This window comes from Thermobia domestica, chromosome 1 (genome assembly GCF_964235325.1).
Source record: "Thermobia domestica chromosome 1, izTheDome1.hap1.1, whole genome shotgun sequence".
NCBI classification, from domain to species: domain Eukaryota; kingdom Metazoa; phylum Arthropoda; class Insecta; order Zygentoma; family Lepismatidae; genus Thermobia; species Thermobia domestica.
The window spans coordinates 228,383,267-228,396,858 of NC_137454.1; the positions used below are offsets into that span (position 1 = coordinate 228,383,267).

Genomic DNA, 13,592 nt, shown 5'->3' on the forward strand with positions numbered 1-13,592 from the left:
GTACAGGCTTTTGGGATCAGGTATTGTTTACAAATGAAAGTAAATTTAATATTTTCCACAATGATGGCAGAATTTTAGTGTGGAGAAGACCCAATACTGAGCTTGAAGTTCAGAATATACAAGCGACAGTTAAGCATGGTGGTGGAGGGGTTTTGGTCTGGGGCTGTATGTCTACCGCGGGCGTTGGAGACCTTGTATTTATTGACGGAACGATGGATAAATATGTATATTTAGACATCCTAAAACGAAATTTGCAGAAGAGTGTGGATAAATTGGGTCTTGGACAAGATTATTACTTCCAACAGGACAACGACCCAAAACATACCGCCGAGCTTGTGAGTATGTGGTTACTATACCACACGCCTCATACCCTGAAAACCCCAGTGCAGTTCCCAGACCTGAACCCCATTGAACATTTGTGGAGTGAATTGGAAACGCGCATACGAAAACATGAAATAACTAATAAAACTAGACTGAAAGAGAGACTTTTCCAAGAGTGGCAGAATATTACACGTGAAACCACTACGTCTCTTGTTCATTCAATGCCCAACAGATTGAGGGAGGTTATTCGAAAGCGAGGCATGCATACAAAGTATTAAGGCAAGATATTTAGGGTTTGTCATTCATAACCAAAGAACTTTTCGTTTGCTGTACGAATACTTATGTCCAGCACACAGTGCATATTGTTTGTTTCTTTTCATTGTTGTAGCAAATCAATCTATGTTTTGTTTTCCGTTTATTTTGTGCATATTCTCTGCTGAATGAAGCATATGTCTCGCACAACACATGCGTCTAATTATTTACCTAATGGCAGAAATATGTGTCTTTTCTTCAACATTTGCACTGTACGAATACTTATGACCATGACTGTACATATTAATTTGCCAATGACTTCGAAACGATATTTTATCGTTATAATTTACGCTTAACTAAGGAAGCTTAGCATAGTATCTACTTTTCCGTAAGTCAAAGAATACCTAGACTAACTAGATTGTAGTTCAATCACTCTGATAGTACCATTGAGCCGAAGTCAATATGCAACGTACGCGCAACCCATCACTGTGAGATTGTGACGAGGCAAGCAACAGTATCTCGTTAGCCACGCAAATGGTCGAGTGAAGTCTGATGCCACTAAAAGTGAACAGCTTCTGGGAGTGGTTCATTGTGGCAATTTCCGACCCTAAGTTACTGGCGTCGGTATAGTAGAAATGTGGCAAATGCGTAATTTTAGTGAAGGTCGTGCCACAGTGAATCGTATATATGGAAAAAGGATGGGGCACAGAGTCCTGGCCCACTACCTGACGCGAGCAGCTAGTCCTTCAGTAAAAAGAACCCCGCTGATATTGCGTGTGGGTCGGTTTATGTCGACCTCCGAAAACTCCTCCACCCAGGATGCGATTGACAGCAAATGCCGCACATCGTAGGCGAGAATGAATACGCTATTCACAGTGATTTTTGCCTCACGGTCATTCGCAAGAGTAGTATGCACGCCATAAAATCGTGTCATGTGTCTGAGCGAAAAAGGAACTGCAGGAGGATGTACGAACGTTATTTCGCGGATGGTCGGTGGAAATTTGTTGTTACCCTTGATAAGGCGTGGATTTACCTCACAAATTGTGGTAAAGTTTGTGGCATTACATACAGATCTGTTATCGTCAGGGCCGAAGCAAATACTTCCACCAGTGATCAGAGTTTTCTGAAAGGGTTCATAATTGTGGCCCATTTCTCGTATAGGGGCAAGCTGCGTCTCCGAAAGGTGGAGCAAAACCTCAAAATCAATGCTATGTATGTCCTGATTGAAATGTCCCAACATGAAATCTCAGCATTGTACGGACAAGATGTGAATTAGGTTGAAATCCACAAAGACAAGGCATCTACCACACGATGAAAACAACACCGTGGAAACGCTGGAATTATATTGCCGTATGGAATAGGAAACTGGAATTGCGGCAATTCCTTTCTATGACATCCTTGTTAAGTGTCCAGATGTCAACTCAATAGACTATTGTGCTTTCGGACTCCTACAAGCGGCGCTTGTCCCATACTCGAATCCGCATGCCTGTGGAAATCTATGAAGAGAAGTAGGATGCAATGTCCATAGTTCAGCTGCAATGCAGTCTCTTGCAATAGACACACCAATACCAGGCAATAGTCTGTAGAGATGGCTTGTAGATCGAATATAACCTATGGTGAAACACGGCATTTCCTATGAAGTGGCATATTCAAATTTGGCTCAATATAAATGAATCAACCTCTGTATTAACGAAATGTCATGCTTACGATGAGTATATACTTTTTATGTATGTATAGTAAGTATTATAATGCATTTAGCAGGTTTGAAAACACTTTATTTTTTCAATCATGCTGGTTGTGTTATTCATAACAGTATTGCTAGCGAAATGAATATTACCCATATTTAAAAATATTACTAGTAGTTCTTTTGGGATAGAAGTGCTAAAATCATTTAAAATTATTTCGAATCATGACACAACCTTATCACCTCTATTATATTGAAATATTGATAAATAGTTTTAAGTAATCAAGAACTGGTTTGATTTCATTATACATTTTCAAAACAAAATATCTATTAGTGAATTTTACAAAACATAGAAACTCAATAGGATATTCATATTGAACATGCAACAATATTTTATATTAATGTTTTATGCGTGTATGATCTTGCTTCTAAGTCATGTATTGGAACTGAAGTTTGAATAATTGTAATGAAAACTGATTGGTTGAAAAAAGAAATACTATATTGATGAAACAAAAGCTGAAAGCCGATAAAACTCAAGGTTTTCGGGATTGTAATTAATCACAGCTCGGAACATGTATCACTACAATATCTTGCATCTCGACTCAATAAAATTTCATTATTAGAAGTATTTTAAAAATTATTTAATTTCTCAATGTTCCTGACACTTCTATCTGATTGTGTCTGAGATATGTAGTTTCGTGGGAGATATTTTTGTTTTTCAGATACATGAAGCTACATAAGATAGGCTATGATATTGAAATCGGCTGGATAAGTCAACAGTCTGATTCCGAAGTCGTCTTCTGATAACTTTTATCTTTCTTCAAATACAGGGTATTTCAGACAGGTGGGGCAGATAGAACATCACATTGAAAACTGTCAGATACATAAAAAATGATGGTTCCGAATGGAAAGTCTTTAGTGATTGTTCTTTTTCTTTCTATAGACCCAGGTATTATGTTTGAACCAATAGATAGCCTACAAATCTGCAAACTAGCATGGCGTTATGACATTGGATCGTACCATGTAAATTGAGTTCACTTGTTTTCTAGTTTTGTGTCGTTTGTACATAGCTTTCAAGATACAAGGTAGACAGTAGGATGTTCAGACGAATAGACAATCAATTATGATTTTAAAAACAATTAGATAAGTCAAGGGTGCCGAATATGAGTCTGTGCTCCTTTTGTCGATAGCACGTTCCATATTTGAGACATTCTATCTATATATCAGGGGAATGATGTATATACAATGGAAAAGGATCATTATACTTTTGAGAAGTTAAAAAAGATCGATAAGAACTGTAGTCCTAATGTTACTAAACACTATGTACGCTAGACATAATATACACTAAACTACTATATCCAGTTTTCTTTCACAATGGTGAGTTATAAGTCTTGCAATGTTCCGGTACAAAATATACCTGCATTTATTACAGTGCAATGAAAGATGGTTAAGATTCAAAATATAGCCTCTCAAGTTGGACTGTCTAAAGTCACCTTTCTGCAGGTTTCGCGATTTCACGTCGATACCACGTTTTGCTCTCACAATTAAGAAAATGAAATGAAATCTTTGACTTTTACGTCCCACAGTTATGCCGGTGAGGCTAAAGGAGACGGTGATGATGAGTAATGAATGAAATGGTGGAATGAAGAAAGTGGAAGGAAACGGGAGAACCCCGAGGAAACCTACGCACACGGTGTTTGTCCACCACAAAGTTCACTTGGCGGGGGCTGGGATCGAACCCGGGACCACAAAAACCAGAGGTGAACGCTCTACCACTGAGCCACCGCGGCCCCTCTCACAATTAAGAGGCAAAAAAGTCAGTCATAGCTGTTTCCACCTTCTGCTGGTTGACGAAGAAATGTGATTTCAAAGATGTTCACCATGCACCAAAATAGGCAGTAACCTGAAGAGGCAAGGTAATTACTGTATGCTAAGTGTGGCACCAGTTCGATGCTATTAAGTTCTTGCATCGTTTGTTGCATTTCTCGGGCCAGTGCGGTTTTTCATGCTGTTGCAGGAGGATACGCTTTTGGATCACCAATACAGGATTTTTTTTTTTTTTTGCGTAGGGCAGCATATACCCGCTCCAAATGTTTACAATAAAAATCGGCATTGAATATTAGGAACGAACTCAAACTGAATTATACCCTCGTAGTTCCACTACACACAGAGTATAATTTTATGGTCGACACGGCCATTTTGATAACCGGTTCTGAAAGTTGGCCCTTGCTTAACCATGTTTTCGCAGATTCGGATTTAAAACAATAAATAAAATAAAATAAAATAAAATAAAATAAATAAATAAATAAAATAACAGCTGTTCGTCGCATGTGACAATCCGTTTCAAGAAATTCGGACATTTCCACATATCCACTCTATTCTGAACCTGAACTGAGATCAACTCATGTGTCAAAATGCAGCATTTCCTGATAGCTTTCAAGGTTTCTTGAAGTTAGCTCACTAAAATAGACTGAAACATTTCGAGTTGGTTTGACAATCGTCGTGTGCTGGTAGATAGATTTTTCCCAATGGTCTTGGAATCTGTTGTTCTGTGGCGGGTTTACCTTGGCTTATCTTCGAAAATTTTCAACCTGTAAGAAATTTCTGAAACCAACGAGTTATTGTGCTGTGGCTTATTGCATTCTCCCATTTCACATGACAAATGATTTGTGTTACTGCCGTAATTCGAACCCATGTACTAATAGTTCACGTATCAGACATTGTTGAGCACTTATCGTCACGTACCACTAAACACTGACTAAGTGGGGTCCCTTATGTTAAATAGCCCGCTTACCACACTACGTCTTGAACTAATTTGACCGTGTATTTATGTCGATCATAGCGTATAACACGCGTGCTGTTTGGGTTGTATAAATATTGCAACACTTATGCTTTATCCTTGTAACAATAAGAACACAACATAGATTTCTTTGTCAACACTGAACAAAGTGAAACTGTAGCTATGGAAGAAAAGTTAATAGATTAAATTAAAATGAAGAACTTTAGATAATGATTTTTTATTTATTTGCAGAGATAAAATAGGTAAAGAAATTGTGACTCGGTACAGTAGCAATCTACAAACAAATGGAATCTTCTACACAGATGCCAATGGCCGAGAATTACAACGTCGTGTGAGGGATCAACGAGGAACATGGAATATGACTCTTCTGGAGCCAATTGCTGGCAATTACTACCCGTCTACAGTGGGAGCCATCATTAGAGAAGATGCAGGAAGACAAATGGCTGTTATTATCGATAGACCAGAAGGTGTAACAAGTCTTAATGATGGAGAACTTGAAATTATGGTAAGTCGTAAACAACATTCCCAACAAAACTTTCAAGAAATTTACGTTTTGATAATGTAGAGAGAAAAAAAGTAAAGTAATATATGTCTATTTTTACAGCTTCACCGTCGTCTTCTGTACGATGATGCTAAAGGTGTTGGGGAGGCGTTGAATGAGCGACCGTATGGGCAAGGACTGGTCGTTAGAGGGAAACATATCATTCAATTGTCATCATCCATTGATTCTCCAATCACACCAGCCGCAAGATACAGAAGAACTGCGAGGAACAATGCTTTCAAGCCATGGCCTTCATTTATAAACACTGATTTGTCATCAAACGAATGGATTAATAACTACAATACGCAGGTACAGGTTACACAGATTGAACTATATTAATTGTGTTCCGTTTGAACTATTGTTGCGTATTCCTATAAATAACTTGATAGAACCATTCGTATGTATAGCAAGTTAAGAGTTAATAATGTAGGACAATAAATTTGCTTTAGTAACAAGATTTAGCATAAAATTGATTTTTATTGATGAGATACTATTATCCTATAAAACTTCAACTGTAACAGTTGCAAGCTCTCGAGCATCTGTTTATTTAATACACTGCTATTGAACAGTTTCAAAGGAACGATTCAAATCTAACTTTCGTTAGAAAAATAACTTAAAAAATAATGCAATTTTAAGCAATATTTTTATTTTAGTTTAAACTAGCAGAATATCCGTTCTTCGCACAGGGAGAATACGTTTCATTTAGAACATAAAGAGCTGAATTTGGAATTAGTTACTGTTCGACTCAGCTACCCAGAAAACTATGGATTCGACACTCTAATATCGGCTATTTTCGATCATTTTTATATATCTCCCCCTCCCCAAGTTGCGGGGCTGAATTTCGATTTGAACGGCATCGGAAGTGTCACTGTTCATCTCAGCGACCCCCAAAACTATGAATTGAACACTAATATCGGTAATTTTCGATCATTTTTAAATATCTCTACCTCTCCCTCTTCTGAGTTGCACCGTCAAAGTGAAATACTAAAAACCACCCCAGGACAAAACCTCATCAATGTTGAAAATTTGATCGAGATTGATTGGGTGGTTCAAGAGGTATGAAATCACAAACATAGTCACCTTCTTTTTGTATCTATACATTAGTTTTCCCGTAAAGCTTTCGGCTCATTCTAGAATGTAGGTTAAACTTATCCCTAATTAAAAGTAACAACTGTTTGTATTTTTTAGTTTGCCTACTAATTCACTTGCGGTTATACAAATATATTAATCTAATCTAAACATGCTTGCAAAACTATTCTATTTTGAGATAATTAAATTGAAATCATGTACTTTTTAATTTGCAATCAAATTATCACAATAATGTTAAACGTACAAATTATTTGCACTGTTAGCCACTGGCTTTTACCCAAAAAGGGCGTCTCCCCAAAGGATACGTGTATAAATAAAACGAACTTTTGGCAAACTGGTTCTTCGTCCCCAGACCCCCGCGTTTATACGGCCTACAGCCTTCCATCTCATATGTAACAATAACTGCCATAATGATAACGTAAGATAATAACCGTGTAGACTAACAATATTGTAATGACATAAAACAACTGTAATGAACACGTTCCGTTATACCCGTTTTAGTTCGGTCTACAGCCTCGGGCCTCTTAAATCTAAATTCTACCGAATGTCAAATTTTATTCTAATTCTAACTATCTGAAACATCAGATTATAAGTCCAAAAATGATCCATTTAACTATCATGAGGAATTTCTTCATCCCTCTTTAGACTCCTAAAAATTAGAAATATTCACATTTGGCAATTTTGCTCTGGGTTAGTCCCGAAAAGCTATCTACAATCATGGCATATTTCAACTTTTCACGACAACCAGAAGTGTCCGTTATTTTATATCAGTAACTTCATGTAGTTTTATATACAGTGAGGATTAGGATATTGCACTACTTTATTTTGGTTTGATGTAAATCTCCCGTATTCAATCACTCTTTGGGTGGGGAGAGTTTCCTTGACAATTGGGGATGTAATGTGTGGTTGCAACTTCCTTCGCTTCGCAGACTGCACACATCATGTGTAATGGAATCTAATCGTTGGCTAAACGATGAAAAAAAAAGAAAAAGAAAAAGAAAAAGAAAAAAGTGTGTTTTTGCAGACCGTGACTATTTTGACTAACCAAACATTGCAATTTTTCTTTCTTTTGGCCTTTGTAAATGACATGTGGGGTGGAGATTTTATTCGTACCAGTCTAATAGAAGCAGTTGACTATTCTGTAAATATATTGAATGATAATTCTTTTGCTTGAAACAAATGTAAATTGGCATAACAGACTGTATTTTGAATATTTGTTAGATAAATAAACATATAGAATGAACACATATTTTAAATACGTTTGTTTTCTCACATTTCAGCAATAATAATAATAATAATAATAATAATAATAATAATAATAATAATAATAATAATAATAATAATAATAATAATAATAATAATAATGATAATAATAATAATAATAATAATGGTATTATCATAGTGAATTCTGCAAGTGAAAAATATTGAGTGATGAAAGAAGGCTAAGTTATATTCATGTCATTGATGAAGAATCTCTGAATATTTTAACCTACCAAGGTGATTTTATGCATTTTAATTTTTCTCTACTATGCATTAATATTACGTATTTTACGTACTTCTTCATTACAGTTCCAGATACTTCCAATTCCTGGATTACCCGATAATGTGAACCTGTTGACTTTAGAGTCATGGGGACCGGGCGAAGTGTTAGTCCGACTTGAGCATCTGTTTGAATACAACGAAGATCCTCAACTTTCAGAACCTGTCACTGTTGATTTACAGGTAACTACTAAATTTAATACCAGTGATCTGGGGACTGTCCACATATTACGTAACTCGGAAAAGGGAGGGCGGGGTTCGGCCTTGCGTTACAGTGTCACAAGGAGGAGAGAGGAGATAAAAATTGGTCAAAAATAGCATTACGTAATATGTGGACAGCCCCCTGTAACAAATTAACATATCATGTTGTGCCTGTAAATACATTATTATTTAATTGTTTTGAATATTGTTCTTTTCGATCTCTACTTTTCCATTATTGATTTGTTACGGTTTGGTTCCACTTCATACATATTTGAAAGATTCTAATTGCTTTTAATCGCTATTGTGGAATGTAACGTGCGTATTCAAATAAAATATAGGAAAATATTAACGCACCGTCACTGGTCAGGGTCACAAATCGCCACCCCTGATATTATAGTGAGAGAGTAATCAATAGAAAAATGAGTATTTAAACAGGTATAAGCAACCAGTTTTTATTAAATACTTTTAATATGCATAGGCGGTTTAAATAATTTGCTTGCACCCTCTAAATCCCATACACACACACATACACACAAGTGTAATATTCACAAGTAATTCTAATTCCGTTAGGTTGAATAATAAGTTGCGTGAATATAAATTTAGATAATTATTATTTTCGAATATAATTATAGATCACTACAACAAAATACAAGTAAAATTAACAATCAATCAAAATAACGGTCTCAGTAATCATCTACCCTATGAACTATAATCTTATAATTTCAGGTATTAATAATTATAACACTTCTAGTACGGATTTCTATCCTTGGAATCTTCTTAATATCAGAATATCTAAATTTTAGACAAAAGCTGGAATAATGAGTGAACCCTAATAACATTTAAACCTTCAGCATACACTTGTCTATTTAAATTGAATGGCGGTCTTTTTAATAGAATCTAAATATTTATTTGCAGACTCATAGAACAGACTCACCAAATTTAGATGATTTAAAACTGAATACATTTTCGAAATCACAAATAATGGTTGTTTTCAACTGATGATCATGAGTACTGTGTTATTATAACATTTACAACACTTGGTCAAGAAGGGTTTGACCAGTTTCAATTTTCCCTGAATTCTGAAGCAATTTGTACCAACCGAATTTTACGCAGAAGATTTTGACTTCAGTCACAAGATGGCACTGTTACAAACTTATCAATGTTATCAACTCTTTTCCACTCAAACATTTATCTGACTTTTTAAAATTATTATTAACATGCAGAATTTATTTCTTCACTTTTCGTTGAATGACTTACAAAGTCCTCCTTTATTTTTTCCAAAGGCTCATTTTGCAATTCTTTACACCACCATGTCTTATAGAGTATTACTTATATACACAACATTAGCATGCTTTTCTTTCTTTCTATTTCTATAACTGACACAGTTCAATCACAATTGCTTTGATCTCTTTCACGTTTATATTTATGCCAATCTGTTAATATTTTGATCTATTCGAGAATGATTCCGATTGACAAAAAGAGTATTATCACCTTCGAACTAACTTCCCAATTGCACTTTCCTTTGTTATTTTTTCTTTTATTCTACCTACTTGATTCTTATATAGCTACTTAAGTGTCTCAAGCATTTCCTTCCTGCTGGTTGCCATTGTGAAGGAGTTTCTAAGATATTACATTGACCCAAGCAAGATCTGTAAATCGATGGTTCTTGACCTGTGGGATATATATATTATATTATATTTCAACTACTTTAGCCTAAAGAGCACACAACTCAAAAGTAAATAAATAGAGCAAATGCAACCACTAAATCGTGATTCAACACACACACACACACACAGACACAGAAAATGTTTTTATCCAAGTGAAGTGTATATATATATATATATATATATATATATACTTCATCTGGTTAAAAACATTTTCTATAAGTTTTTTTTACCAACTTCTTTCATAAACCAATAGCCTGTCTTATATCCCTTCCCATAAATCCAAATTTCCTCTTCTTTAGCTGCCATGCAACTATTTATTATGCACTCGTTGTAAACAGTTTGCTACTAATGGTTCTGTACTATTCATTTTTCGTGTATTCTATTTCTTATAATAAAAACATTGTTATGCTAGATATTTATTTTTACCACTTTCCTGTCTCATATGTTTCATTACATATTTAAAACGTTTCCTTCTGCTTTTCTTCGATTATAGCGCTTAACATTCACCTACAGATTTCTTATGTAATATAATTTTTTTTACTACGTCGTATTTCTTCTTAAATTCGAAAACAAAATACAGATTGGAATTTTTATTGTAGTTCAAATTACACGTAGTCTAGATTTAAAAACGAAGAATAAAGCATCTTTGCTAGGTCCGGTATATAATAAGCCTTACACAAATTTGTTGCTCTGGTCTCCTATTTCTCAAAATACACGACACTGAACAGAAGTACGATTCATTTGTTCCTTAAAATAAGCTACCGGTATATATGATGTTTACTGATATTTATTCTTTCGCCTGTAAGTGTTATAATGATTTATACAAAATGAGATCAAAAGCTCCAATCCAAGTATGTTTAAACCTTGAAGTCGATGGCAAATAACAATATTTCAATGAATACCTTTCGTTATGCAGGGTAGTAACCATATCATCGTCTCTAAATATTTGCCAAAACTAGATTACCTGAGAGTCATTTTCCATCTAACACAAACTATTGTTAGCTTTCTATTATAATCAGCTAATGCTTTGCTGACTTCTTAAAGAATAAGTTAAATTTATTATGCTGTACACAATTTTAGATCAAAACATTTTACTTGATTGGTTGAAAACTTAAAAAACATTTTCGTATGCTTTGTATATGCTCACTAATTTTCCTTGTCGTTTTCAGGACTTGTTTCTTTATTCAGAAATTATTTCAGTGCAAGAGATGACCCTTGGTGCAAATCAACAGAAAGAGTCTTCAAAAAGATTCAAATGGTCTACAACGAGAGTTGAGAAGGATGATAGAAGAAAGAACACTGTTCCATTAGCAGGCACGGAAGTTACTCTGAACCCTATGCAAATACGAACTTTCCTAGTAGAAATTGACCTACAACTGACTCCTCAAGGCGTTTCTATGTAACAATATGCGACTCCACCTGGGAACTGCTGAAACTATAATTTCAATTTAAACATGATTTGTAACAAATTCTTTATAATTTGGTAATTCGTGATCATAAAACCAATTTCGTAGAATATCGCATTGTTTTATTATTTACCAAGTACATCTCGTTTATTTGTACGTGCGGCAAAGTTGCAAACAGCCTGTTTACAAGTGACATCAGCCGAATGGTAGGATTGCCAGAGGTGCTCTTCTCTAACTCGAACTTTCTGAGACTTCTTCCATATGTAGGTTTTCAAGAAACTCAAAACGATATTCTGAACCAATAGTTAATCAAGTTCATACTCTAAGTCAATGTGCGCTAAATACGTAAAATTATTTAACGAGATGAAACACAAAGCGTGTAGGTAGCTGCAATCTTAAATGTGATATTAAAGAATATCAAAGAATATCAAAGACACACACACACACACACACACACACACACACACACATATATATATATATATATATATATATATATATATATATATATATATATATATATATATATATATATATATATATATATATATAAACACGCATTAGTGAAATAGCAGCTCTCTGCGAGAACGTTAACCCGTTCCGACTTGACGACAAAATCATGAAATGGCGTTTCCACTTTATAATATAATTTAGAATTTTCAACCTAAGGAGAAACTAAAAGAGACAGAGAAACGAAACTTTACACGAAGCAACTAGAGAAACGGCGACATCTATTAGTGTATTGATAAACAGCACTGGGTGAACACTGTTGCCAACCCAAGACAAAGTTGTGTTCTTGTAAACGGAATGACCTAAATTGAATATCATCATTGGAACAACAATGAAAATAAAGACAAAAGAGATTGTAAAGACTGATCAGTGTTGCAAACGATTCGAGAAATAACGTGTAATATGTGTTGGCGCACACAGGGAGTAAGGTACTAACGTTTTGTACACTTTAAATCAGATATTGACAAGAATTGTTTGCGCTGACTTACATCCACCGTCTAGAAGCATCCGCTGAACAGTGTACCCATCAACAGAAGGGAGAAATTGAGTTTGGAAGAGATACAATAACTCGGAAAAGGTTACTAGTGCTGTATAGTTTAAAACCTATAATGCAAGGCAGAATTGCATGAGGAGTAGCCGTGGTTATGTGAGATTGATAACTCACGTACTGACAGATATATTCGGTATCTTGTTAAAGCAGAGAACTAAGGTTTGTAAAAGATGTCAACGCTGCACAGCAGAGGTATTTTTACTCTTGATTTCATCATGGTTATCAGCGTCCTCAAAAGCTCACAAGTACATAAATCCACACAAATTGAACGCTGTTTTCATATTTTAATCAGGTTGTTGGGATACCAACCCGCTGTGCAGCGCTGCCACCTTTCACAAACTTTACTTGTCAGCTTTTACACGATATCAATATCTATCTCACATAACCACAGTTCTATTCCTCATGCTCTACCGCCTTGCATTATAGGTTTTAAGGCACACAGTACTAGTGACCTTTTTCCAGTTATTGTATCTCTTCCAAACTCAATTTTTCTCTTCTGTTGATGGCAAAACTGTTCAGCGGATGCTTCTAGACTTACAAGGAGAAGCCACACTTTGGTAAGTGAACTTCGGGGCAATTTTTTGCGAGGTGCTAGTGCACATTTAAAGAGTTAATATTACAAACTGGGAGAGCACAGTGGGCAAAAATGACGGAGAAAAATCGTCTTAAAATTTTCTACTCGATGCATATATCGTACGACGCGCAAACTTATAAAGTGATGGTGTGCCAGAGTGAGAAGAATCAGTGACTCAAGTGCCAACGGTCCCGGGGTCGGTTCTCGTTCGAGTCAAACTTATTTTCTTGTTTTTTGCTTCAAACAATAAAGTAGGCATTTGTAACTGTAAGTAAAATATTAATTCACCTCATATTTATAATGAATTAAACAATAGAAATTTTCAATCACTTGTAAATTCTTTTGATGTTCCATGTTAACTAGGAACAAAATTTAATCTCTTCCGTAAATACTGTTACTGCAGTCGTTGTGTAAAATGTTCTTGAAGCTTCGTGTCTACATCTGTTGACAGTGTGAGA

General features: G+C 35.2%; 1 protein-coding gene across 1 annotated transcript in view; it reads left to right on the forward strand.

The window, feature by feature from the left end:
* The window catches only part of LOC145694508 (lysosomal alpha-mannosidase-like), a 101,275-nt gene extending 89,673 nt beyond the window's left edge, over positions 1-11,602 (forward strand). The window contains exons 14-17 of the mRNA XM_081770821.1: positions 5,289-5,562; positions 5,662-5,907; positions 8,257-8,409; positions 11,264-11,602. Coding sequence (XP_081626947.1) covers positions 5,289-5,562; positions 5,662-5,907; positions 8,257-8,409; positions 11,264-11,497 — 907 coding nt within the window. The 3' untranslated portion in view covers positions 11,498-11,602. The remainder of the gene's footprint in view (positions 1-5,288; positions 5,563-5,661; positions 5,908-8,256; positions 8,410-11,263) is intronic.
* Positions 11,603-13,592: the final 1,990 nt, after the last annotated feature.